Genomic DNA, 26709 nt, shown 5'->3' on the forward strand with positions numbered 1-26709 from the left:
TTCTTCCTCTGATGCTGGGGACGTTGGCTCAGCCTGCATTTCAAGGAGGCATCGCCGTCCGCCCGCGGCGGCCAGGCCGGCCCCTCGAGGACGTCGCGCTCGCCACGGTCTCAGGCGCTTCCGGGCGCCGGGCAAGTGCGCGGGGAGGAGGGGCTCACCGGGCCGCCTCCCGCCCCCCTGCCACCCACAGTCTCTCGGACCTTTTGTCCGGCCGGTGGTTTGTCTCCAAGACTTCCGTCTGGTCCCTGCTGTTCCGAGCTTCTTTCCCAGATCTCACTGTGTTCGTTCTTTTCCAGTTTTCTTAGCGAGGAAAATCCTCTCGATATTTTCAGCACCACTTGTTTGTCTCAGTTTGCGCTCCTGTCTTACTGAATTTGTACTCTGACCCTTGTCTGTGATGTAAAGCTCCACGCAGACTTTCCTTCTGTTTCGTGGGTGACGTTTTATTCCAGGGGGCTCCTCCCTGCCTCGCTCCGTCCCCTCCCGCTTCAGCGTCAGTCCCTGCCGCCCCGTGTCACGCAGCTCTGTCCGCATCCTCTGCCTCTCAGGTGTGGCGGGAACGGCCTGACGCGCACTCGCTGCCTGTGGGGTCCACGTGCCTTCGCTTGGGCGAGCGAGCCGGGCAGACGGCGCCGTCCCTCCCCTGTGGTCCGAGGTCTCTGGCCTCAGGTTGGCCCCTGGCTCCTGGTTTGTCTTTCTGGTCTGGGGGGAGGGGGAAACAACAGTCTGCAGGGGCCCCATTCTCCGCCTTCGCACAGAGCTCCGGGGTCTCTGCTTGATGGGAATTCTTCACGGGCCGCCCCACCAGCCGGGCCCGGTCAGGCCCGCGGGCGGCTCTCCTGTGGCCACCACCAGACGGCAGTCCGCATAGTAATGAGCTAATTAAACTGAAGACTGGATTGATTTTAAATGGCAATTTGTTAGTGACTCAGCCATTAGGCCCATAATGGGCGTTTTAGGAGTTGCTGGGCCAAGGCCCAGGTGCCCGGGAGTCCGCGTCCGTCTGAGGGCGCCGTCCACCAGCCGGGAGGGAGGCCGCTCTCAGTGGGGCAGGTCCCTGCAGGCCGGACCCCTCCTTCGGCCGCGGACTGTGCGTGGTTAGGACAGACAGTCACTCACGCCGCAGCTTCTGCGAGACGGCGGGGATGACGGGGTGGAGACAGCGGCCAGAGCACGTGCTGGGCCCCTCCTTCCAGCATCCGCGGCCCCGGACGGCCGGGTCTTCTGGGGAGGCTAAGAGGACAGCGGAGGGGCCCGTCGCCGCCACCCCTCGGCACCCCGGCCCTTGCTGGGGGCACCTGCCGGGGGCCTGGTCGCCAAGACCCCAGCAGCAGCACGCGGGCCCTGATCCCCCTCCAACCTTCGCCTCCTTTACCTCCAAAGACAGAAGGGCCGCAAAGCAATTCGGAGCAGAGCCACCTCGATACCTTGGGCCCTGCAGCTCCGGGGCCTCCACGTCCGGCCAACCCAGAGCCTGGGCCACGGACATCGAGGGCCTGTGTCCTGGGGCCGCGCCCCTGGGAAGCGTGGGGGCAGGGGGCAGCCCTCCCCATCGGGCCCGCATTTGCTGGGAAGCCAACCCTTGGGCTGGGGCGGTGGAGGCCGCCCGAGGCCCCGAGGGACTCCCGCGCCCTATGCGTAAAGGGCCCACGCGGGGCCCAAGTGCACATCCGCCGCGGGGCCAGAGCCAGGCCGAGACCCACAGGCAGCAGCTTCGCGGGCGACTGGGGCCCCACAAGTGTTACAGGTGCCGATGCAGGGAGAGCACGTGACACACACCCAGGACCCGGCAGAGCGCTAACGGCCGCAGGAGACAGGACACAGTCTCTGGAGCACAGATCCAGGGACGCCGCGTCGGCAGGGCCTCCCCACGGGGACTTGTGGGCCCATGGGTCTCTGATCGCCAAGGCCTGGGGAGTCACAGCTAATGAAGCCCGGCTGCAGGACGGTCACAGCAGAGACATGTGTGTTTACTTCTAATTACAAACCCTCGGACTGACGTTAAAGGTCGGGAGGCGCCCGCGACCAGCCAGCCATCCTGGAGGGGGCCCTGGGCAGGGCGGGCTTCCGGAAGGTCGCTGCCGACGGTCCTCGCGCCCGCTCAGAGCGCGGCCGGGGCCCGGGGTCAGGCCCTCTGTGGCCGCCGCCCCCAGGGACCTCTCAGCAGGATTCAGCTGAGTCTGCGCAACGCAGCGGTACACTAAATCCCTTGGCTTTACTTTAACACATACGAGCCTTGGTAAATCCAGCTCTGCTTCAAAGTAACCAGGTGAACAGTGAGACCCTTCTAGCAGAAGCGTGGGAAGTCACGGGGCGCACGGGGGACCCCCCTGCTCGGAAGGAAGAGCAGTCCGGGTGGGGCCTGAAATGTCCCACGCTCAGGGGCAAAGACACACAGACACACCCACGCGGTGACACACACACAGGGACACAGACACAGAGGGACACACATGCAGGGACACACAGACACACATAGGGACACACAGACACACATACAGTGACACACACAGGGACACACACACAGTGACACACACAGACACACATACAGTGACACACAGACACACATACAGTGACACACACAGACACACACAGACACACATACAGTGACACACACAGGGACACACACAGACACACAGTGACACACACAGACACACATACAGTGACACACAGACACACACAGGGACACACAGACACACATACAGTGACACACACAGACACACAGGGACACACAGACACATAGAGACACACAGAGTGACACACACAGACACACATGCAGTTCCCAGCGCTGACTCTCCAGCGCTCTCTACAGTCACGCCGTGGGGTCCCCGCAGCCCCTCCCAGGACAGGCACGGGCCCGAGGACCCTCGTCCTGTGCTCAGAGGTGTCCACCCAGATGCCGTCCCCTGCAGGGCAGGCAGCAACCACACAGCAGGTGTGACTGGTGATGTCCCATATAATTATGTAGATTAATGATAATAATTAACAAGTGTTGTCAAGTGAAGCCATGAGTGAGTGGCCTGGCCCAGCACCAGCTGGGTCTGCAGCCGCCAGCCCCGCTCCACACCCAGTGCCCTTCTCCCCAAGAGGCTCCTCCGTCCTTCTGTGTCAGCCTGCTCCTAAGGGCTCCACATACAAAGAAGCACACATTTTAAGCTTTGCTTTCTTATGATTTCATGATTGGCTCTGACTTAGACTTGGGAGAAGAATTCATGACAATCACACCTCATGGATGGGCACCAGCGGAGTAGCTCCCATTGTTCCGGCAATGGACCCTCTGTCAATAGTTGTCCAGCCCACTGTCCTCTGGGTAATGACCGTGAGCTCTGGAAAAAGTACCCACAACAAACACAACACTGGAGAGTAAACGAAGGCAGACACCAGATGGGCTCTACACTTTGAGGAAGGGACCAGTGCCAGCCAATTTCCTTGGTTTTTTATGGCTTTTTTTCAGAGGGCAGGTCCCAGCTGGGGCCACGCAGAGCAGCTAAAACTCAGACAGAAACCTACAGTCTGACTGGATTGAAAACTCAGGGGCTAGAGATCAGGGCAACCACAGGAGCTGGAAAGACAGGGGGAAAATCCCAGAAAGGAAAGAGCCTGAGAGGCCAAACCCCAAATTCTGTGCATGAACTCTTGAAATCTCTGGCTGATCCTTGAATTACACACAAGAGAGGCAGGTCCTGAGCTGCCAGCAGAAGCTAAACATTCAGAGGTTTCAGCTGCTGTCACCACAGGGAGACACATTTGGAGTTTCGGTCCAGTCCTGGCAAAACCACAACGCAGCAACCACACCCACCACAAAAATCAATGCTCTCCAGAGGAACATAACAGAATACAGAGTCTCTACAATGTATCAGTCATAGCGTCCTGGAAACAAACCAAAATTACTAGACATACGAAGAAGCAGGAAAATGGGATCCATAAATCAGCGGAGACCTCAAGATGACCCAGATGTTGGAATTAGCAGACAAGGACTTGAAAACCGCTGTTATAACCATGCTCAAGAATGTAAAGGAAAATATGCTTGTAATGAATTAACGATAGTAAATCTCAGCAGTGGAATACAACAGGATTTGGCAAGTTTTTTCTAAAAGTGCCAGCTAGTAAATTGTTTAGACTTGTGGGCTACACATTCTGTTTTTCAGTTACTCAGCTCTGCCACTATAGCACAAAACAGTCATAACATACATAAATAGATGAACACCCCTGTGTTCCAGTAAAAGTTTATTTACAAAAACTGGCAGCCAGCCCACGGGCGTAGTCTGCTGGCCCTTGAAATAGAAGATAGCTAAAAGAACCAAGTTGGAATTCTAGAATTGAAGAATTAAATAACCAAAATAAAAAAGTCAGTGGATAGGCTTAACAGCAGATAGAGATGACAGTAGAAATGATCCAATCTGAAGAACAAAGAAAAAAGAAAGATAAAAAGTAAACAGAGCCTCAGTGGCCTGTGGGACAATATCAGAAGAAACTGGAGTCCTAGAAGGAGAGGAGAGAGAGGGCAATGGAGTAGAAAACAATCTGAAGAAGTAATGACCAAAAATGTCCCCAATTTGAGGAAAGGTATCAATTTATAGACTTGAGAACTACTTCAGATTAGACGATTTCTATTGCTCTGTCTTCAAGTGAAGCTGAGGGTCCAGGGCAGGTAAATTTGGGTGCAGGAAGGGCCTAAAAGCTGCAGGTCAGAGGTGAAGTGGGCGCCTGGACTTCGGGGTGAGCTGGGCGGGGTCTGGGGCCAGGCCCTAAGAAGGGGAGGGCGGAGGGGTGCCCCGCGGCCTGGGTCCAAGCAGAGCACCGCGGTGGAGCCAAGGGACAGATGGTTCACGCTGACGGCGTCAGTTTGATGACACACAGGGCGTGATTGCTGAAGGTAGCTGGTAATCAGGTCACCGAGACCTTACTTACTTCACAAAAGAATTCATTGAGCTTGAGCTGTGACAGGCACAGCAGCAAAAACAGCAAAGGCAGGTAGAGGTAAGGTTTCCAAATCGGAGTCACACAGATCCCAGCGCCGGCACCACACAAACTCCCTTTCTCAGCGTGAGGTGTAAAAAGGGCCACAGAGTGGCATGTGCTCGGTGACTCTGCTTTTGCAGAATGAGGAAGCTGGAGGCTGGTGGCCCTGGAGGCTAAACAAACTGGAAAAGGCATTCTTCAAAGTTCTCAGATTTAAGAACATAAAGTTAGTTACATCCCAGGGAGCCATCGTCGGGGGAGAAAAGTCTTGACCTCAGTGGAGCTGCTGGTTGGCTGGAGGTCTGGAGACTGACTGCAATGATCAAATTCACCGTGAAGTCCACCGGAGCCAGGAGGCAGGAGGCTCCACTCCGGCGTGGCGTCGGGGAATCTGGAAACAGATCTCCTGTAGAGGAGCAACGTTACATCTCGCTGACCTTTATACCTTCGTGTGAAAAATTTCAGCAAGGCCATTTTCTCTGAGGATGTCTTTTGTGCAGATAAGGCACGTGGGCAATGTCCCAAGGTGTCATAAACCACGTCTGCCGTTCACGTGGCTGCCGGGTTACCGCAGCCCCCGCTATCAGGGCGCTCCCCGCACTGGCCCCGGAGCCAGGACTTTGTCACAGGCCACTGCCCAGACCCAGGGCAGCAGGAAGCGATGGGACTATTGATTCCTGATACGGACACCATGCTGCAGTGGGCAAAGGGCTCCCAAGGCGGGGAGACCATCAGAGGGCCCTGCACGGGCACCGGGTCTTGAGAAGAGCTGGACCGAGCTATGTAAACTGTCCCTGGGGGCGAAAGGCACAGCCAACACCCTCACTGGGACTGCTTTGCACCCCCAGGTTCCCATCGTTCGGCCCAAATGCGTGCAGGGGGCCCAGGACCAAGGGCAGAAGCTGCCCCTCACCCCATGCTGGGGCCACCCAGAGGGACAGCACCTGTCCGAGGGGTCAAGAGACAGGCTTTCTGCACATTCGAGGGCTTTCTGTTCTGAGGGACCTGTGTTGGCGGTCACTAGCAACTTATTATTTTATTCCTTTTAGACTTGGTTTTCTTACCGTAAGATGACAGTCTAGACCTTTGTGGGCTGTCGTAAAGATGAAAATCAGATTCCTGCAAGGAAGGTGGATTAAGTGTTTCCTTCCCAAGCCCGGTGAAAACAAAAGGGCAATGGTGTCATTTATTTTCTTTATTTTTAGATTTTTGGCCAGGCCGGCAGGAAGGGGGCTCTGAAGACGCTGGCATCCTGGCCTCGCCACCCCTGCCGCCCCCGCACTCCCTGCTGGGCACCGTGAGGTCGGCCCCCACATGTGCGGACCAGCCTGACCCGCCACCTGGGGGGCGGCGTGGGAGGCCTGGGGCTTGAAAACCAGTGGCCCAGTCATGTAAAGCCCAAGCAGAGCAAGTGAGGAAACACTGCAGGGAGAGGCAGGTCCACACTGGGAAAAGGAGCTGCATCCTGGACAAAAGAGTGCATTCAGCGATTTACAAACTCTTGTTTATATGAGAAAATACGGGAGCAGAAACTAAAAACTCAATGGAGGGACCTCCCTCGTGGACCAGTGGTAAAGAATCCGCTTTCCAAGGCAGCGGACGCGAGTTCTATCCTGGTCGGTGAACTGAGATCCCACATGCCACGGGGCAGCTATGTCCGTGTGCCACAACTACCGAGCCTGCGCGCCTCAACTAGGTAGAGCCCACGTGCTGCCAACTACGGAGCCCGCGCACTCTGGAGCCCGCGCGTCACAACTAGAGAGAAGCCTGCGGGCTGCAACAAGGAGCCTGCGTGGCGCAGCGAAGATCCCGCGAGCTGCAACTAAGACCTGACGCAGCCAAGAAACAAAAAATTTTAAAAAACCAACAAAACTCAATGGAGGTGTTGGAAGATGAAGTTAAAGGCTCTCTCAGAAGACAGAGGAAAAAGACAGAGACACCAGTGCAGGAGAGGAAATTCAAGAGTAGAAAGGACGACACAGGTTCTCTCAGAAGGAGCCAGAAGAGGGACAGAGAGGGACACGGACGAAGCAGACACAAACGTCTCCGGGTGAAAGGCTTGTGCTTCCAGGGACCAAGCTCGACAGCTGAAATGAGATCTGCCTCAGAGCACATCATTACTGGGGAGAGGACGGGGGAGAGGGAGAGGAGGGGGAGGGGGAGGGGGTCCTCAGAGGAAGCAGGGGAAAGTCACATTTGATGGAGAATGAGTCCACCAAAGAGGGGTCCCCCCAGACAGCAGGCATGGGGGGCAAGGCGGGGTGCCCCGCGGAGGGCAGAGTGACGGGAGGGCCGGTGCCTTGTGGCAGAAGGAAGCCAGGGACCTGGCGTCTCGGGCCGGAGCCGCAGACACGGCGGCGGGAGCGCCGTGCGGCACAGCAGCCGCGGGGGTTTGGGGCAGCGGGTTATTTAAGTACCTAGAAAATGGCACCACCGACCCCGGACAATCATTAACTTTAGGTAAAACGAACGGTTGTGCAGGAAGTGGGCCAGTGATCCGTGCCATTCCAGGCTACGTTTCGTGTCGTCATACCAGTGTACGGCTCTGAAACCTTGGTGGGAACGTCAGAATTCAGGGAGCAAGCACGTGGGTGGGGGCAGGTTCCCCACATCTGGGAAGCTCACATCACAGCTCCTTCCCGCCTCCGCCACCTCATGTCGGGTCCCGGCCAAGATAGCTTGAAACACCCAACACGTGGCGGCAAAGCCAGGAGCCACGGGGCGAGCACACTGGCCTCGCTGGGGCCGGGGCCGCAGGGCAGACGCTGTGTTCTCAGGTGACATGATCATCTGCGTAGAAAACCCAAAGAATCAACAGAAAACTCCTGGAACTAGTCAGTGATGATAGCAAGGCTGAAGGATAGAGATTGTCAATCGCTTCCTGTAAACTAGCAATGAATGTACGGAACTTGAAATTCAATACACAATACCATTTACATCAGCACCAAAAGAACCCACGCTTAGGTATAAATCTAACAAAATATGTGCTGGGCCTGTATGAGGAGGACTTCTAAACTTGGATGAAAGAAACTGAAGAAGATTTAAATAAATGGAGAGAGACTCTACATTCATGGAGAAGAAGATTCAATATGGTCAAGATGTCAGTTCCCAAAATAATCCACAGATACAATGCAGCCCCAATAAAAATGTCCCAGCAAGTTAGTTTAAGTGAATATGAAGAAATTGATTCTCAAATTTACATGGAGAGGAGGTAAAAGACCCAGAACAGCCAAGGCAACACTGAAGGAGAAGGACCGAGTTGGAGGACAGACACCACCCGACTCCAGGACTTACCGTGAAGCTACAGTAACCGGGATGGTGCGGTGTCGGGGACAGAATAGACATATAGATCAACGGACAGAACAGAGCCCAGAAACAGACCCTATAAACGTGGTCACTGATCTTTGACAAAGGAGCAAAGACAACGCAACGGAACAGAGACAGTCTCTTTGACAGATGGTGCTGGAACAACTGACGTCCTCACAGAAGATGAATCGAGTCTTCACACCCTTCACGAAAATCAACTCAAAGTGGATCAGGGACCTAAAATGAAACTGCAAAACTATGAAACTCCCAGAGGATAAGACGGGAGAAACCTAGATGACCTCGGGTTTGGAGATGAGTTTTTAGACACAGCACCAAAAGTATGATCTATGAAAGAAAGAATTGATAAGTTGGGGTTCCTTAAAATTAATAAAGTGTCTGTGAAAGCTAAGAGAATGAAAAAAGTCATAGACAGGCAAAAAATATTTGCAAAACACACATCTGACAAAGGATTTGTATCCAAAATATACAAACAACTCTTAAAACTCAATCAGAAAACAAACAAACCAACTGAAAAATGGGCCCCAAATCTAAACAGATACCTTACCAAAGAAGAAATGCAGATGGAAGTTAGGACACGAAGAGACACTCACACCGTGCACTGTTGGAAACACAAATGGAAACAGCACCACTGCTCACCCTCCAGAATCATTAAGTCCAGGCACTGACCACACGAATTGCTGGTGAGGACGTGGAGCTCCAGGAACCCCAATGGGAATGCAGAAGGGCATCGCCGCTCTGGGGGACAGTATAATAGTTTCTTACAAACTCAACACACTCTTACCATGTGATCCAGCAATCATGCTCCTTCGTATTTACACAAACGGGTTAAAACCTTATGTCCACACAAAACCCTGCACACAGATGATTATAGCAACTGTATTCATCACTGTCAAAACTTGGAAGCAGCTAAGGTGTCCTTCAGCAGGTAAATGGATAAACTGTGGTCCATCCAGACAGTGGAATATTCTGCACTAAAAAGAAGTGAGCCGTCAAGCCATGAAAAGACGTGGAGGAACCTTAGATGCACGTGACTAAGTGAAGGAAGCCGATCTGAAAGGCTGCATCCCGTAGGATTCCAACTCTACGATATTCTGGAAAAGGCAAGACCATGGAGACAGTAAAAGGGTCAGTGGTTGGGACTTCCCTGGCAGTCAGGTGGTTAAGACTCCGCGCTCCCAATGCAAGGGGCACGGGTTTGATCCCTGGCTGGGGAACTAAGATTCCACAATAAATAAATAAATTTAAAAAGTAGATACATGTCATTAGACATTTGTCCACACTCACAGATTGTATGACGCTGATGGAAATTTAATATAAACCTTGGACTTCAGTTAATAATAACGTATTGATACTGGTTCATCTATTGTAACCAATGATCAGTGCCCCTGCAAAATGTTGACAATAGGGAGACACTGTGGGGGTGGGGGAATAGGAATGGGGAGTACAGGGACCTCTCTGGACTCTGCTCAATGCTCCTGTAAATTTACAACTAAAAATATCCAGTCTACTAATTTTTAAAAGCCAGCATCTCTGCAGCCATGGTGGGTGCTTCTCTGGAGGGTGGGCCTCGCGCTGGGATGTGGCCTCAGGAGGCCAGGCCGGGGACGGAGGTGACACACTGAGCACGAGAGGGCGGGCTGGCCGGGCTGGGCGACACGCCTGCTTGCCACCCAGAGGGAGAACCCGGTGCCGTCAGCCTGCAACTTCCCGCCAGCGTCAACCACCCGTCCTGATTCTACTGCGCCGACACCACGGGAAGGCTCCCCCCGAATTTTCACAAAAGCCCCACTTTTTACTGCAAAGGGTGTAGTTGTCACCCCCAGGGAGGGGTCCCACGGACCAGCAGAGTGAGGTCCGGGACCCAGGACGCCGGCCCGGGAGGGGGCCCGCCTGCTGGGGGTGGGCGAGCGTGGGGGGGCGCAGGCGCGGGGGGGCGCGAGCAGGGGCGGCACCGTCTTCAGACACCAGCTCGGGAGGCCCCGGCGACGACGCCAGGCCAGCGACGTGCCGGACCCGCGGTCCAGCGCCGCTCAGGCCCGGGCGCGCAGCAGTCTCAGACCTTCGAGTCTGCGGCACGAGGCGCCTCGCTGAGATCCGGGGGCTCCGTTCTCGCGGGACTCGGGGAGAGAGGGCCTCCCCGGGGAGAAAGTCCCGCCCGGGGCGCGGCGGCCTTGCTGCCCGGACCAGCGTCCGCTCCTCACCCCTGCGGGCCTCTCCCTGCTCCGAAGGAGGGGCCCCGACGACCACCCGACGCAGGGTCCCCGGAGCCCGGGGGCTCCACGGGAGGCGAGAGCCGGGGCTGCGCGCCCTGCGACCCGCCGCTGCGCACGCGCACGCGCCGTGGGCCCCCGATGGGCGGGCCCGGGCCAGGCTGCGGGGAGGAGGTGCAGACGAGTGCGCGGCGGCGGAGCGGGGGACCTTGCTCCCGGACAGCGGCCGAGGTGTCTCGTTTAACTTTAACTTCCCACGGTCAGGCCGTGGGGCCTGCGTGGATTAGGCTGAAGAGCAGCTAAGCGCGGCCCCGGCGCTCCTGCAGGCGGGCGGTGGGCGCGGGTGCGGTGGTCCCACGCGCTCCGGGCGGCCCGTCCTTGGAGGCGGCCACCGCGGGCGCGGGGTTGGGGCCAGGCCTCCTCTGAGGACAGGCCGTCCGGGCAGCCGGCCTCCTTCCCGCTCCTCTCCTGGCCGCCTCGGGCCCCCTCCCCCGACGTCCCTGGCCACAGGCCGCGAGCACGGCTCAGGAGGGCAAGGACTGCAGCCTGTGGCTCAGTGGGGGGGCGGGGGGCGCCGCTCGCTCCATCTGCCTTCCGCACGTGTTCAGCTCATTAACACTGAAAGGAATCTCCAGATCGTGAGAAAACCAGGATTGTAAATGGAAAGCCCTCCGGAGCTGCTGCTTGCGTGCCAGTTCCCTGGGTGCCCTTGAGGGCCAGGTGGGGGTCTGTGGGGGCTGCAGAGACAAATTCCTCTGGTCTCTGCCCCCGGTACCAGCTGGAAGAGGCCGGGGGACGGGCGTGTCGGGAAGAGGGTCCCAGAGCACTGGGCCCGGGGGGCCGTCGGGTTGGACTGAGAACAGCAAAGTCCCCCGGCCCTGGAGGCTGGAGTCTCCCCTGGTCTGGCGAAAGGAGCCTGTCCTCGCCCCTGGGCGGCCGGCCCCGTGGGCTCACCGTGCATATCTGGCAGTGCCTCCCTGGGGTGCCCCGGCGGAAGGCAGAGGGGGCGCCGGGCCAGGATGCGCTCCCCTCAGCGCCCCGAGGCAGGCTGTGCGCAGGGCTTGGGGCTGAGGCTGCCTTGCCATCGGAGCGTTCTTGGTTCTAGCAAGTTAATGAGTAAAGGATTTTGACAACAGACGCCGCGTTCTCCATCCACGGCCTTCTCAGAAGCTTAAAACTGCCCTCCTTTTGTCGTCTGTCCCCAGGAAGGTAGGCTGTATGGGTTGGGGGGCGTGAGGGGGAGAGGGCTGGACCCTCACAGCCTCACAGCACGTGGTGTGTGCCCACAGGCCGCACCTCACACGCTCACCCGAGCCCTGCTGTGTTCGCTGAAGATATTGCTAAGTGGCGGTCACGTGATCCCCCTCCCAAACCCTCGTGACACTGCACTGGAGACCCCAGCACCGGAAGGGTCACCTAACAGCGGGGGTTTGAGGTGCACCTGCCTGGGGCCAACACCAGGTCACAGGGAGGTCACTCCTCACTCTCCTGACCGGCTCCATGCGACACCCTCTCCAGGTGGGACCTCACTGGGTAAAAGCCAGCACCTCGCTGAGTCCACAAAATCATTCCCACCCCAGGGCACGTGGGAACTGGGAGGCTGCAGGCAGCAGGTGGGGGCGGGGGAGGACTGCCCAGTCCCCTCCCTACCCGGCATTAAAGGACACTGGCCCCCGCCCTTGCTGGGGCCACGAGGTCCTGGCTCCCACCGTCCACATCAGACTCAGCGTCTGTAGTTACTGTGTGACTGTCTTGGCATTTTCGTTTTCATTTAACTACTGTTGGTTGACCTCTTATGAAGGCCGGGTGCTGTGCGGGGTTACGACAGTGTTCACAGCACGTCCGCCAGGCACCTTCTAAGCACCTGTTTAAGTCTGTACCTCAGGGAGATGCTGAACCTGGCCGTGTCCCTGCTGAGGAGGCTGAGGTGCCAGAGGGGACAGCAGCTTGCCCACAGCAAGGCCGTCACAAGCCCTCTCAGATGCAGTGGCAGACCAGGCAGGTGCCAGGGTGCGGGGGGCCCTGGGGAGCGCTCAGATGCTGTGAGGTTGCAGGCAGCCTCCGGGAGCCCGGCCGGGTGGTGCCCGCTCAGGACAGCGACCGCCCGCTGCCCGCCCCGGAGGCCCACGAGCCTGGGCCTGGCCCCCGCCTCACCCCAGCAGCTCTGATTCGAGACGGTGGGGCCGACGACCCCCAGGGGACTGAGCCGGACTGAGAACCGGGGGTCTCGCCAGGCTTCCCAGAAGCTGAGGAGAGTCTGAGGCCGGCGACACGCCCAGCCCAGGTTACAAGGCAGCCGGTCTCCGTCCGGATTGTCGGCTGAAGGAGGAGAATGCAGGTTTCGCTGCCTCAGGATGTGGAAGGGTTAGGGTTAGGGTTACAGCCCCACGTGGGGGTGCTCCGGCACATTCCGCTCGGTTACTGAGTTACTGCTGGGGCTGCACGGGGGTGACACTGCCTTCCGGAGAGCCTGGCCTCCGAACTGACCCGTGCCAAGTAGCAGGAGGGAGGCTGTAGCCCTCCCGCCCCCGCCCCCACCCCCAGGCAGCGCTGAGGAGCAGGCCTGTTCCCAGGCCTGCTCTCGGGCCCGGCCCTGGGCGCGCCTGGCGGCTTCTCCAGCAGAAAGGCCTCTGTGACCCCAGGATACAGCTCTCGGGGGCCAAGCCTCCTCCCCCACCTGCAGGCTCTTCCCGGCCACGCCCCCGGGAGCCCGGCTTCTCCCGCCGGAGTGGGGCCCCGGGAGCCCGGCTTCTCCCGCTGGAGTGGGGCCCGGGAGCCCGGCTTCTCCCGCTGGAGTGGGGCCCGGGAGCCCGGCTTCTCCTGCTGGAGTGGGGCCCGGAGCCTCCCTGGCCCCGTGCACTCCCGCCGGCTCTGTGGGGTGAGGACAACGTGAGCACGACCGGAGCCCCAGGCCTGTCTCACCCACTCCTCGCAGACCCTGCTAGGGAGGGTGTGGCCCAGAGGCACATGAGGGGGCCCCAGGTCCCCAGCATCCACGGCCACTTGGGGACTAGGTCTTAGCGCCACAGGTGAAACCCTCAACCCACGGGCGCCGGCACACACACGCAGGCGCGAGGGCCTCCCGGGCGGCCCCGCCCCGGTGCGTCCACACCGAGCAGCTGGCAGGGGCGCACCGCACAAGCACCCAGCACGTGAGGGCCACGTTGCAAGCAAAGCAGGCTGGGAGGCTGCAGGCCCGTGTTCTGTGCCCCAACGTCTAGGGCCCGCTAAACCGGAGCAGAAACAGAGCCCCCTGAGCTGGCGGTTTCCCCCCTTCGTGTGGTTCCAAGAGCCGTGAGAAGCAGCTGTTCCCAGCTGAGGACTCCAAACCAGGTGGACTTTGGCAAGAGAGCTCCGCAGGTGGTGAACTCACGGGAGGCTTCCTGATATACCCAGGAGGGAACGGAACCCGACCCGCCCCCTCCAGCCCGCGGCCTCCTCCGCGAGCACTGAGCACCGGGTGGGCCCTAGAGGACCCCGGTCTGCCCCTGGCCCTGGAGGCTGGAGGTCCGGGCTCCCAGGACGCCCTCCCGAGCCGACAGCGGGCCACCCCGCCAGGGCCACATCTGGGCTGGAAGCAGAGGGTTCAACCGGGGGCCTGGGATGACTCAGCTCGACCCCCCCCACAGCCCGAGTCCACAGCCTCCAGCCTGTCCCACCTCTCCACCGTCCGGCCCTGACCACCCCGCACCGTGGCTCCCGCAGCGGCCCCGACACCTTCCCCACCCGCCAGCGCTGGGGCCCCGGGGCTGGCGTCTCCGCGGGGCCCCGCCTCCCCCAGCCCCTCTTGCTCTGCCAGCCCCTCCCTTTGCGGCCCGTCTCGACCGCCCCCCAGAGGGTAAGCCCGCACCCTGACCACCACCTGAGCCCTCAGCCCGGACTCTGAACCCCGGCGTCCAGCAAACCCTGGGGCCTCTCCATTCATTCTAGAACCGATGAGTGAACCGCTCAGCTCACAGACGTGGACCTGAGACGCAGCCGGCTCCCAGGAGAGACCCCACGACCTCAAGGTGCCGCCCGGGGCCTGGCAGAGCCGGGGTCCCGGCAGAGGCGACGCAGCACCAGGCCCCGCCCTGTCCTGGGACACTGGAGGCGCAGGGGCCGGAGCAGCCCTGCCTGGCGGGGCCCTCAGCGCGCGGACACCTCGTTCAGAGTCTCCGGAAGGCAGACCTGCGTCTCCCTTCCGGTCCTCGGGCAGGTACGCGCCATTTTTCCGGCTTGTCTGTCCGGAACACGCTTATGGGAAGAATCTTACAAAAACAGAGGGATTTTGCAAACATTCCACACCGCCACGGGGCAGCTCAGCTCAGGGGGTGATGGGTCACCCACCCTCATCTCTCGCTTGGGCTCCTGTTCCTCCCGGAGGGGTCAAGGGTGCTCGGCCCAGAAGGCTCCGAGGCCCCACTTCGCTGGGACGCATGTGGCTGGTGGACCCGCTGGCCCCTCACCTGCCACCCCTCACCTGGGTGCCCTCCTCAGCTGCCCCACAAACATGCCCCCATACGGCCACCTCAGGGCCTCTGCAGGGCCGTCTGGACCCTGGAAGTGTCCCCCTAACCCTCAGGGCTCACTCCTCCCCACCTGCGCTGTTGCCTCCTTTCCCTGTGCCGCCAGGACTTGACGCCGTGCATCCCATGGCTGGACTCGCCTGCTCCGGGGGCGCGACACACCCCGAGGGAGGTCTGGGTCTGTTTCATTGGGAGCCGTGCCCTCGCGGCCCGCAGCAGTGCCAGGCGCATGGCAGCATTAATGTTTGCGAGATGAATGCTAAACTAGCGCTCGGAGCTGTGGCTGCTAAAATTCAAGCATCTGGGCTGCACTGATGGAATAAAGCAAACGCTCGAGCCCACACTGCGCGGCTGGGGCCCGCGTCCAGGCTCCGCCCAGAGGGCGTGCAGGTGTCTGTCTGCGGCCTGCCGGTGGGGACCCGCGGACCTGTTCTGCCCTGTTTTGCTCCAGAAGGCAGGACTGGGTGTGAACTGACCGAATCAGCTCGTCAGGGAGCTGCTTCAGGCCGGGCCTCGCGCGGGCGAGCTCTCCCCACCTCAGACCTACAGCCCACGGCGCTCCAAGCTGATGCGGCCTTGCCCTCGGCCTGGGGCGGTCACCGGGTGTGCTTGGGTGGCGATTCCGCTGGAGAACTGGCTAAGGAGCTTAGCATCTCGAGGGTCTGGACGAAGCTCACACCGTCGTGGAGTGTTCATTCCTTCACCCACTCACGCGCCTGCCCAGCCACCCATCCAGCGGCGCGTCTGGCCGAGCACGCACGTCTGCACACACACCTGCAGGAGCGCTGCTGGGGCAGGCCGGCCTCCAGGCACTGGGGACACGCAGGAACGAACAGACGCAGCCCCCGCCTCTGCAGAGCTGACCTGGTTGAACCCAGACCCCAGTGTTGAGGGGTGACCTCAGGACCCCAGAGGGCTGGAGGGTTCTGAGCTCAGAAGAGGAGCGGGGAGAGATGCTGGTGGGTGGGGCTCCTAGCCTGGCCGCAGGAGGGCCGGGGGCAGCGCTGGGCTGCAGCTAGAGCCCAGGGAAGCCGGCAGGGCCACAGCCTCGCAGCCACGGGGCCTTTGCTGCGCCCACGCCCGGCGCTCCTTGGGCCTCTGCCACCCCACCCAGTCCCCTGCCCATGTCCCCCACTAATAGTGTGCCTCCTCCTTCCCCACCCGGCCCACAGGCCCCTGGAGCTCAACTCCCCCAGTCTGATGGGCTCCGTGGGCAGGGCTGGGTGGGGAGGGCCTCTGCAGGCACCTGGGTTCCGCCAGCACCCCTCTCCCCGTGCCCTGGGCAGACAGAGGAGACAGACTTCACAGGATGAAGAAGGGATGGAGAAGGGGCAGGAGACACTGAGCAAGGTCAGGAAGGAGGGCGGGGCTGGCTGGGAGCAAAGGTGCAGGCGTGGGGTGGGCGGAAAGCCACCCCAGTGAAGCAGATCTCACGCCAGGAAAGCACCCAGGCGCCTCCAAGGTTTCCTGGTGCAGGGGACGGGGCCCCAGCCGTGCCCACCTCAGCCCAGGGAGGTCACCACCCACTCTGGGCTCCAGCACGGAGAGGGCTGGAGGAGCCCCTTCTCAGAGGGAAGGCAGGAGGACTGGAGGGAGCCCAGGACCACCGGCCCGGACCCAGCCCACTGCTCACTGAGCCCCCTGCCCCCCTCTGCTACGCGCTCCTGGTAAAGCCTGCTGTCAAGAGGGACTCAGACGCCGGGAAGAAATAAACGTGAGGCTGATCAGGCACCGGACTGGGAGAGCCCAGCGGCCGGGGTCAGGGACCTTCGGGACTTGCAGTCTTGGGAACAGTGCTGTGATTCTCCTGGACCCTCTTGCGGGAGTCGGCTGGATGGAAAAATCCCTGGAGGGCTCCTTCTGCCAAGCAGGCGGGACTGGGGCTATCAGCGCTTCCCAACCTTTGCCCCTCTTCCTCAGGATACTCCGGAGAGATACCTCAGCTCCAAATGCAGTGGATTGTTTTACAGCCCGTGGCCAATTCTCCCACGGGCAGTTCCCGGCAAATGAGACTTTACACTTTCAGCACAGAACGTCCCTCCCATAGACTCTTGGGAGAGGCTGATGGGTCTTGACTCCATCTGTCCTGCCAGACTTGGGGTCCACTAGGGCCCACTGATTCATCTACTCCCGGGAGGATGGGGTCCACCGAGGACTCCTGCTACTCATCCTGCCTTTTGAGGTCATCCTTGTTCTCCGGATCCTCTCCTGCATTCTTTCGAGCGGTGTAAGGGGAATGTGGTGGGAACAGAGCGAAGAGCGCGGTGGAGGCGCCGGGGAGCCCACAGGAAAGAGGGGCGGGGCTGGGTGCAGCGACAGGGGTGCTGGTCTTAGGACCAGAGCACACGAAGCGAAAACCACAGGCTTCTGGTGTCAGCCCAAGGAGGTCAATAAATATTGCCCGCCACGCCCCGACAGCCTGGGGGCACAACCCAGAGCAGACAGCGCCCGAAGGCTGAACTTCAGAGAAACCCACCGACGCGGCGGCGGCGGCGGGCGTGCGTCCCCGCCCCCGCCCCGCAAGGGCTGGGCCGGACCAGAGAAGCCACAGTGAAAGCACTTTGCAAGGGACGGGAATCGGGGGTCTAGGGGCCTGGAGAGCAGAGTCTGGCCTGATAAGGCAGCTGCTGACACGTCCGGCAGAACAGAGCGTGACCCCAAGCCTGAGCTCCAGCTGGAGCACAGGTGGGAGAAGGGGCGGTGCGCCTCCAGGAGCCGAGGTGCTGCAGTCCCGGGGGGCAGAGCAAATTGTGCAGAGAGGGTCGCACGCGTGGCCCTCAAGGCCCTGGCTGCTCCTCAGGGTGCCCGGGGGACCGCGTCCGGCTTCTGCTGGTTAGGAAAGACCCCCCCCCTTCCCCCCCCCCCCCCGTCTCTTCCTCCCAGACCGGGTGAAGAGGGAGGGGTGGTCAAGCACTGCGCGGGAGCACTCGCAAACCCCCAGGGGCCGTGGGGGAGGGCCCGGGGGTCTCAGAGGACCTCGGCTGCTGGGCACGCGGGGCCGGCGCCACCCACCCCAGCTGCTGCCTCTTCTGGGTCCGGGGGGACCCATGTGCTCCGGGTTCTTCCCGAAGGGTTCCTGCTGGAGTGTGGGGGCAGCCCCCTGCCTCCTTGGGGCTGGGATCTGGGGGGCTGCCCCCTTAGAGGGAGAGGAGAAACAGCAGAGACGGCGGCGAGCTCCGGCCAGAAGTCAGCCGCGCCCTCACCCCACCGGCTCGGAGCCAGAGCACGACAAACGGCGTCTCCCTTGGGGCCTCCAGGAGCGCCTGCCCTGGTCACCCGCCGCCTCCAGGCTCTGTCTCCAGAAGCCGCCTGGATCTCCAGCCTCAGGTGGGCCCCACCCCGTGCTGCCACAGCTTCGCGACCCTGCCCGGCGGCCGAAGTGCGCCCACTGAGCTCGCTAGGCGTTGGCCCCAGAGGAGGCCAGAGGAGATGGGACAGGATGAGGGAGAGGGAGTCCAGCGTGGTCCAAGGCGCAGAGGGATCCCGGTGTGAGTGGCTGCAGACTCGAGGCCCGCTGGGGAGCGCACGTCCCACCCGCCCGCGGCCCCGGGCTTTCCCCCACCCCCAGGGGCAGACAGCGGCCCAATGCAGGAGAGCCCTCAACCTCGGCCCTGCAGGCTTAGCCGGGAGCTGCGGACCAGCTCCCTCCCTGGCTTCATCCCCTTCTGCATTTCTTAAAGATGCAACAGCAGGCAGGGACCTGGGCAGGCCCAAATGCATCCACGAATAGGGACCTGGGGTCTCGGGGGTCTGTGGGCTCAGCAGCCACCCCTTCTCCTCATCTCTGTCTGAGGTGCGGGGAGATGTCTGTGCAGAGACACCTGGTGGGCCAGAGGCGGGGCCCGGCACCAGACCGATACTCGGAGGTGCTGGGCGGAGGTGGGGAGGCCTAGGGCGGGGCCCCGAGGTGGACGGTGACGGGGCATCCGGGGGCAACAGGGACAGGACAAGGCAGAAGGGGATGTGGGGGCGCTGGAGGGAAGGGCAAAGAGGCGGGCTCACGTGAAGCCCATGCTGGGCCACCCGGAGAGCCTTGGGGACCTGGGCAGCGTCGGTGCAGTGGGTTCCAGAGGACAGGGGCATGCCGGGGAGGGGCTGGGCCTGGGGAGGGTCCCGGCTTACTTTCTACGGTGGGAGAACGGGGTCCCTCTGCCGTGCAGCCTGTTCACGGGCGAGACCCTCTGCCGTCACAGCAGGAGCCTCCAAATGCAGGGCGGCCCCGTGGGTCTTCTCTCCGGGGTCCTCTTCATGTTCCCTTACAGCCCCCCACCGAGCCTCTACCCAAGCCGGCCCCCCCTTCCCCCCGCAGCCCCAGGGGAGGCGGAGCTACTGAAGTGGCCCCAGGCACACGCATTCTGGGCCCGCCCTGCCCACAAGAGGCGGAGCTGGTGGGAGCAGCCCCCACCCCCCAACCTCCGGATGAGGTCCCCTCTGGAGGAGCTGAGCGCTCAGGAGACCTCGGGGCAGGCCCTTCCCGGGTGCATAACAGACACCGGGACTCCAGGCGCAGGACCTGGGGCTGGGCTCGCACAGAAAACACACATTCGCTGTACACGACAGGGGGGCCCCAGGTCCCAGGTGGGGACCCCCGGAGTGTCTCGGGTCCACCCTGCACACACCCTTACCGTGGTTTCACAGAAGAGAGAAGGGGGCTAAGGAGGAGACCCCCGCTCTGGCCCAGACACTGGTCGGCTCCCAGGGCAGCCTCCGGACAGGGTGCTGCTCCTAGAGTCCCGGGTGAGGCTGGGCCTGCCCCGTAAGTGACCCGTAGAAAGTGGCCAGGGCCGGCAGCTCCCCCGCGGCGGAGACGTCCAGAGGAGGCACAGCACGTGAGACCCCACCTCGGTGCCGACATTTCACTCCTGACGTCACAACCCCCACCAAAGAGCCGAGCAGTGGAGGAGGGCAGCTAGTGCACAGGGACCGGGCAGGCAGGGCCAAGGAACTAAACAGATACCGGAGGGAAAAGGGGGAGGCGGAGGGGCCGGAGGGCTTTTAAAGAAACAGAACAAAACGGGAGACTTAAAGGGAGGTCGCTGGCACAGCAGGACACGTGGCAGGCAGGGCCAAAGGAGAAACAAGCTGTAACCAGCCGCCAAGGAACACCAGGAACCCCCAAAGCCAGGTCCAAAGTCCTCTGGCCGACTCTCCCCAGGGCCTGCCCCTCCTGGTCCTGCCGAGGAGCTCAGCACCCCCCGGCCCCTCCCCATTCCAAAGCCTCTGCTGACCCATCCCTGGCCGGCTGTTCTGTGGTGAGGGGGGAGTCCTCAGACACCCCTCACAGGGTTTCCCCGGCCCCACCTACTAATTACGCCTGCCCTCACATCTCCGCCACCTCAAGGAAGACCCTCCCTGGTGGTGATCAACGCGTTCAAACTTTGGTCCTCAGAGGCTCTTAAGAAAGCTGACCTTCCTGTCACCTTGCCCGGGAGTTACCTGCAGTTCCCACTTTGCTGGCTCAGTGGAGCAAGTCAGGAGAAGAGAAATCTGACAGACCAGGAGTTTTAAAAGAGAAACACTGTCAATGGAAAACTTGCTCCTATAAATAGGACTGTACTGGGTTTCATCTTGGTGACACCATTTTTCTCTCTGCACTGGGGACGGAGTGCTCCAGCGCTTGAAGGCAAGGACATCCCTCTCTCCTGCACTAACAGCCCCGACAAGCCCGACGGACAGAAAACCTGGCTGCGGGAGCCCCAGCGCGGAGCGGTCCGCGAGGCCTGCCGGCCTGGATGGGGCGGAGGGGGTCCCGACCGCGGAGACCCGGGACCCGGGCACTCAGGAGGCTGCGCCCGCCCGGCCGGGACCGGGTAACCCTCGGCCACGAGCACTGCTACTCCGGGCCCGGCCGGGCTCGCACTCCCCGAGCCTCGCCCGGAGCGACCCAAGGGCCGAATCCCGACGGGACCGCCGCGCGACCGACCTTGGACGCGCCCCTTCCACAGGGAAGCCCGCGGCCCCGGCGGAGCCCGCGAAGAAGGCGGCGCAGGCAGCCGGCTCCGTCCGTCCGCCGGGGGCGCAGGAAGGGACCCGCAGACGCAGCGGGTGGGCGGAGGGGAAGTCGCGCCCGCGGAGCCCGGGCCGGCTTACCGATCTTGGCCAAGCTGGCCACGAGGATCCAGAGCGCGATGATGTACGGGTCCTGGACGTGGTGCCACTTGAAGGCGACCACCTGGAAGCCCTGGCTCTCCCCGTGCGCGCCGCCGGGCTCCTCCTCGACGCCCCGCGCCCGCGGCAGCTCGCCCAGCGCCAGCAGCACCAGCAGCAGCGCCCAACCGCGGCCCGGGGCCCCGCGCCCTGCCATCGCCGCCGCCGCGCAGCGCCCTGCCCGGGTGGCCAGGTCGCGGGAGCCCTGCTGCGCTCGCTCTGCGGGACGTGCCGCGCCGGGGCCGGCGGGACTCGCGCTGGGCGGCGGGCGCGGAGCCGAGTGCGCTCTGGCTGAGGGCTGCCGTCCCGGTCCCCGCCCGCCAGGGTGGCCTTTAATCCGGCACCCCCCTCCCTCCCCGGGGCGGAGCCTGCCCGCCCGCGCCGCGCACACGAGAGCGCAGCCGAGTCGCCTGCTCTCGGCCCGCCCGCCGGCGTGCGGCGCACGCCCGCCAGGCCGCCAGACCTGGCCTCCACCCCCGCGCCCCGGGAGCCTCCTCTTGCACCCACGCCGGCCTGGCCCCTCCCCGCCCCGCGCGCTCTGCGGCCCGCCCTCTCTGGCGCCCCGGGCTGGAGGGCGCAGGCCCGGGCGACCGCCTCCCGTGGGGGCGGAGGGCCGCGCCGGGGCCCCTGCGCTCTCAACCGCCGGTGTGGGCGACGGTGCCTCGGGCGCCCCTTGGCTCCACTCCTGAGTCGCCTGGGGCCGCTGTGGGCGCACTCACCCGGAGGCGCCCCTTGTCCCTAAGGGCGGGGGCCTGGGGCTGCGCCGCACCCACTAGAAGCCTGCCCGTCCGAGGGGGCCCGGCCTTGAGGCCCCTGCCGCGTCTCCGCCTGGAGCCTGCATTTCCTGACAGGGTCAACAACTTGCCAGAAGCCAGGGCCTCCCCACTGCGCCTTGGCGGGGGAGAAGCCAAGTCCTTTCACGAGGGGCCCCTCCCCGCCGACCTGGGAGCCCAGCACCGCCCCCCTGCCCCCCAAGACCTCCAGCAAGGGGACTCCCGGCCCTTTCTCCCCAGGGCTTGGCCCCGGCTCCACGTCCAGCCTCGACCTGCCCTTGGCTCGTGCTGCCAGCTAGACGGCTCACCTGGGCCCTGGAGGAGGCCGGCGCAGCCCCCATTCCCTCCCAGGCCGCCCTGCAGCCTCAGGACTGACCGGGCGGGTACGCGCTTCCAGTGTTTCTGCCCCAGACCCGGGTGGCTGGCGCCCTGCTCCGATCCCCCGGCGAACCTGTCCGCTGCACCTTCAGAGCCCACACGAAACCTGGCCTCCGCTCAGCACCCGTGCCCGCCCGGGAAACTGCTCAGGGCCTCCCTCCCGGCCCCCTCACCTGCCCTGTCGGCGCCTGGGGGCCCTCCTACTTAGACGAAAGGACTCGGCTCCCTCCCTGACCTCCTTGGAGACCCTTTCTGGGTCTCCTTCCCGGAGGCGTCGCCTTCTCCTCCCACCGCAACAGATAGCGTCTCACGGCTGTGACACGCGAGGTCCCTCCTCCAGGCTTCCAGCCAGGCCTGCCCTCCCCGTGGGAAGATCGTTCCGTGAATGAGGGGCTCCACAAAGCCCCTGAGGCTCCTGGCTGCCTCCCCAGTTCCTGACACACTGCCTGACCCACAGAGCACCCGGGAGACACTGGTTGGATGGACAGACGGCAGATGGGTGGGTGGGCAGGTGGGTGGGGACGTGGGCGGGAGCATCTTCTAGTACCTGAGTCTGTGTCGCAGTCCCAGGAGACCTGAGCGGTACAGTGTCCCTCGGGTTTTCTCCCCGGTTTCTTGCTGATGGGAAGTGGCCCCCACACCAGTGGTGTAGTGGAGAGAGGGCGGGTTCAGGTCCCGCTCCACTGGGCGGCTTGGCTGGGTGGCTGAGCTCTGAGTGTGGGGGGGCCGAGGCTGCTGAGGGGTCCAGTCCTCACTGGGTGTCCTTCGAGGACTTTCTGCTGTGAGGTAGCCCCGGGGTCCTCAGGACGGGGAGGAAGGCCAGGCTCCAGGGTTGCAGTCGGGGGCTAGACGTGAGCTGCGCCCAGCGCCAGGGGTGCGGCCCGTGCAGTGGGCTGCGGCGGGCTCAGCCGTGTCCATGTTTCTGTCTGCAGCTCCATCCTCAGCCCCCTGTCCCGGAGACAGAGCCGTCAGACGAGCTTGGGGTACCTCTGGCCCAGCACACGCCCCTGTCCCTCTGTCAGGGCTCCTGAGCGAAGCCTTTCGGAAGAGTGGCCTCTGTGGAGACAGCGCCCTCACATCGCACGGGCCGGCCACATCCCCACCAGAACAGTGTGTGCTGCGCTGCCCGCCCAGTGACCCTCCGCTCACGTCGCCCTCTGGGGTTTTCACCGAGAGGCTGTCCTGAGAAGAACTCATGGCATTTCTCCTGAGTGGGAAGGCTTCTGAGACCCGAGAAGCCGTTCAAAGGGCAGCGGAGCAGAGCGTTACCCTGTGGACTCACGGATTCGGAAGGAATGTGATGCCGTCGTTGGCCGTTGGACGGGGTGCTGCAGAGGTGACCACAGGACCCAGGGACGAGGGGACGGGAAGCGCAAAGCCCCTGCGGAGGCACAGGTGGGGCTGCTGGAGCACCTCACGCGGGAAGCAGAGCTCGGGTGAGAAGCGTGGCCGTTTGGCCGCATCTGCGGGAGGATGAAAGCATCTCCGGGGCAGATGGTCAAGAACGGTGCGGGGCCAGCTTGCCCCGCGAGCCTAGTCAGCGCAGGGGCGTAGAGTGTGCACCGTTCCTTCCCTCTGACACCCACGCCCAGCTGCTGGCGCCTCCCCTCGACCACTTCTCCGCGGTGTCACCCCTGTGGACTGGGGCTGTGGGTGGGTGTGTGGCCCCCACGACCTCCTTGCTTCTCACTGGGGTGTGATTTTAGGCAGGGCTGCAGTGACTCTACTCCAAGGCTGCCGTCCACACCAGGACTCATCAAGGCGAGATGTACCCAGAGGGCGGTGTGCATCCGGCCAGGGGGGTTGGCCGGGCGTGTTGGGAAGTGTCCTCAGGGCCCTGATAACTGCGCTGCTCACAGTGGCCGTTGGGCAGCCGTGAGCCTCCCCTCCCCGCACCCTGCCCCTTGGCCTGGATCGACTGTGCGTTTGCCTCACACAGATGCTTGTGCTGCCAGAGCTCAGCACCACGGACGGGGGAGCTTAAACAACAGAGGTCCATTTTGTCACAGAACTGGAGGCTGCAAGCCCAAGATCAAGGCTTGACAGAGTCCTGGTTCTGGTGAGAGCCCCTTCCTGGCTGTCAGCTGCTGTGTCCTCTGTGGCCTTTCCTCGGAGTGCAGGCCAGTCGGGGGGAGGGAGCTCTCTCTCTTTCTCTTCCTATAAGGCCACTGATTCTATGGGATTATGGCCCCACCCTTATGACCTCATTTCACCCTAACTGCCTCCAAATACCATCACAGTGGACGGCCAGGGCTTCAACATAGGAATTTCAGGGGGGACACAGTTCAGTCCATAACACCCGTGGAAAAGCTACAACCATACGACATAACCTAAAGAGTTAAAATAATGCAAGTAACCAGTCCAAACCCTGAACTGCAAAATTAAGAAAATAAAAATGAAAAACATCACATCTAGACCATCATGGTAATTTTGGTTGTGGATTTCATTCACGTGGTTGGTGAAAAACATCTTGTGAGTAAAGAGGCAGAGGCTTATTGCTTTTGCTGATGACACACAGGGATGAGAGTCACGTTTTTGTGGTCGAAGTGGGAGGCTGCACACAGGGCTTCATCACCGCTATACCCCATGGTCACTGGGGCTCCTCTGAAGGTTTCATCACCCAGGAACTCCTGCGCTGCCTTATTCCCTCTGCTGAAGCACCTACTGTGTGCCAGGGACCATCCAGGCGACAGCCCCTCTGGGAGCTCTCCAGAATCACCATAACTGAATATTTATGTTGTCTTGTCTGATTTGCTGGAATAAAATTTCATCTCTCGAACAAACTGTGAGTCCAGCTTCTCTGTAGTTTGCCTGTCAGGCTTTGAGGCCTCGGGTGAGCCTGGAGCCTTTGGCCCAAGGCCGAGCTCGCAGGGAAGGAGTCTTTGGACATTCAAACAGGCGCTATCCTCTCCCCAGTGCCCCCAGGACGCCCCCCTTGGGGTTGGACTCACACCCACAGCACTGTCCCACCGCCGGGATGGCCAGGCCAGGGTCCAAGGTGGGGTCGAGGTCCTGGGAACTGTGGGCTGCGCCACAGGGTCTCGGCCCCCTTGGGCCCCCCAGAGCGATGCACAGTCTGGACTTTGGAGGCTGGGCTGGCTGCAGACCCCGACCCTGACCAGGGGCCACGCCTGTCCTCCCCTCCCCACCCTCGAGGACACCGGAGACCCTCCCTGACTCTAGTGACCTGAAAGACCCCCACCCCCCTCTCTCACTGACGCCACCCCCCTCCCAGCTGCTCCTCGCAGCCCTGGCGCTGGGGACTGTTGGTGGGACCCCCACTCTCCGGGCCTGACCCCTCCCTGCAGGGTCTCAGCGCCCCCTTTTCTGGAAGCTAGACACCCATTATGGGAGGGACCCCTACCACAGATGCCCCTGACATCCCATGCCCTCCCCCGGCTGGGACTCCTCAGGGACCGGGCACCCGCTCCCTGAAAATGACCCTGGGACCCCAAAGCACAGACCGCGCTCCTGGCGCCGAGACTCCACAGAAACCCCTTGGGTGGGGGCATGCTTGCACCCCGTGCCTGGTGACTTGCCCTCCCGGCCCCCAGGCCAGCCCGGCGGCTGGGAAACCCTGCCCGCAGGACGCAGCTGGACCCTCCGAAGCCCTCGGCCCCCAGAACCAGCCTGTGACCATCATTTGACAGACTGGGGAGAAAGTGGGTGACCACCGACAGAGGCAGAAGGGGCCTTTGGTGAAATTGAAAATCCACTCGGGACAAGACAGACAAGAAGGAGAACTCTTAGCGGTGCCCAAAGGGCTTGGGCAAATTATTAGAATTAAGGAGAAGTGGGCAAGCAAGGCTGCTGGCTACAGAACCAGCTCCGGTTCTACATGCAGCAACAAACTCTTTAGAGAATGAAAGTGACTTTATTATTATTATCTTTTTAATTAATTTATTTATGGCTGCATTGGGTCTTTGTTGCTGCACGCGGGCTTTTTCTCTAGTTGTGGCGAGCGGGGGCTACTCTTCGTTGTGGTGCGTGGGTTTCTCATTGCGGTGGCTTCACTTGTTGTGGATCACGGACTCTAGAGCACAAGCTCAGTAGTTGTGGCACATGGGCTTAGTTGCTCCACGGCATGTGGGATCTTCCCGGACCAGGGCTCGAACCCTTGTCCCCTGGGTTAGCAGGCAGATTGTTAACCACTGCACCACCAGGGAAGTCCAAAAGTTAATTTAAAAGTACTATTTACACAGCATCAAAAATACGAAATACCTAGGGAAAAAAATCTATCATGAGATGTGCAAGACGCTGTTGGAGAATTCTCCAGGGAAGCATCCGGGCCTGGACTTTTCCTTTTTTTTTTTTTTTTTTTTTTTTTCGGTAAGCAGGCCTCTCACTGTTGTGGCCTCTCCCATTGCGGAGCACAGGCTCCGGATGCGCAGGCTCAGCGGCCATGGC

General features: G+C 61.7%; 1 protein-coding gene across 1 annotated transcript in view; it reads right to left on the reverse strand.

Annotated features, from left to right (window-relative positions):
• SLC9A3 (solute carrier family 9 member A3) overlaps nt 1-21308 on the reverse strand; it is a 37129-nt gene extending 15821 nt beyond the window's left edge. Inside the window, exon 1 of the mRNA XM_059059889.2 lies at nt 21095-21308. Coding sequence (XP_058915872.1) covers nt 21095-21308 — 214 coding nt within the window. The remainder of the gene's footprint in view (nt 1-21094) is intronic.
• Nucleotides 21309-26709: the final 5401 nt, after the last annotated feature.

The sequence above is a fragment of the Kogia breviceps genome, chromosome 4 (assembly GCF_026419965.1).
Source record: "Kogia breviceps isolate mKogBre1 chromosome 4, mKogBre1 haplotype 1, whole genome shotgun sequence".
Taxonomy (NCBI): domain Eukaryota; kingdom Metazoa; phylum Chordata; class Mammalia; order Artiodactyla; family Physeteridae; genus Kogia; species Kogia breviceps.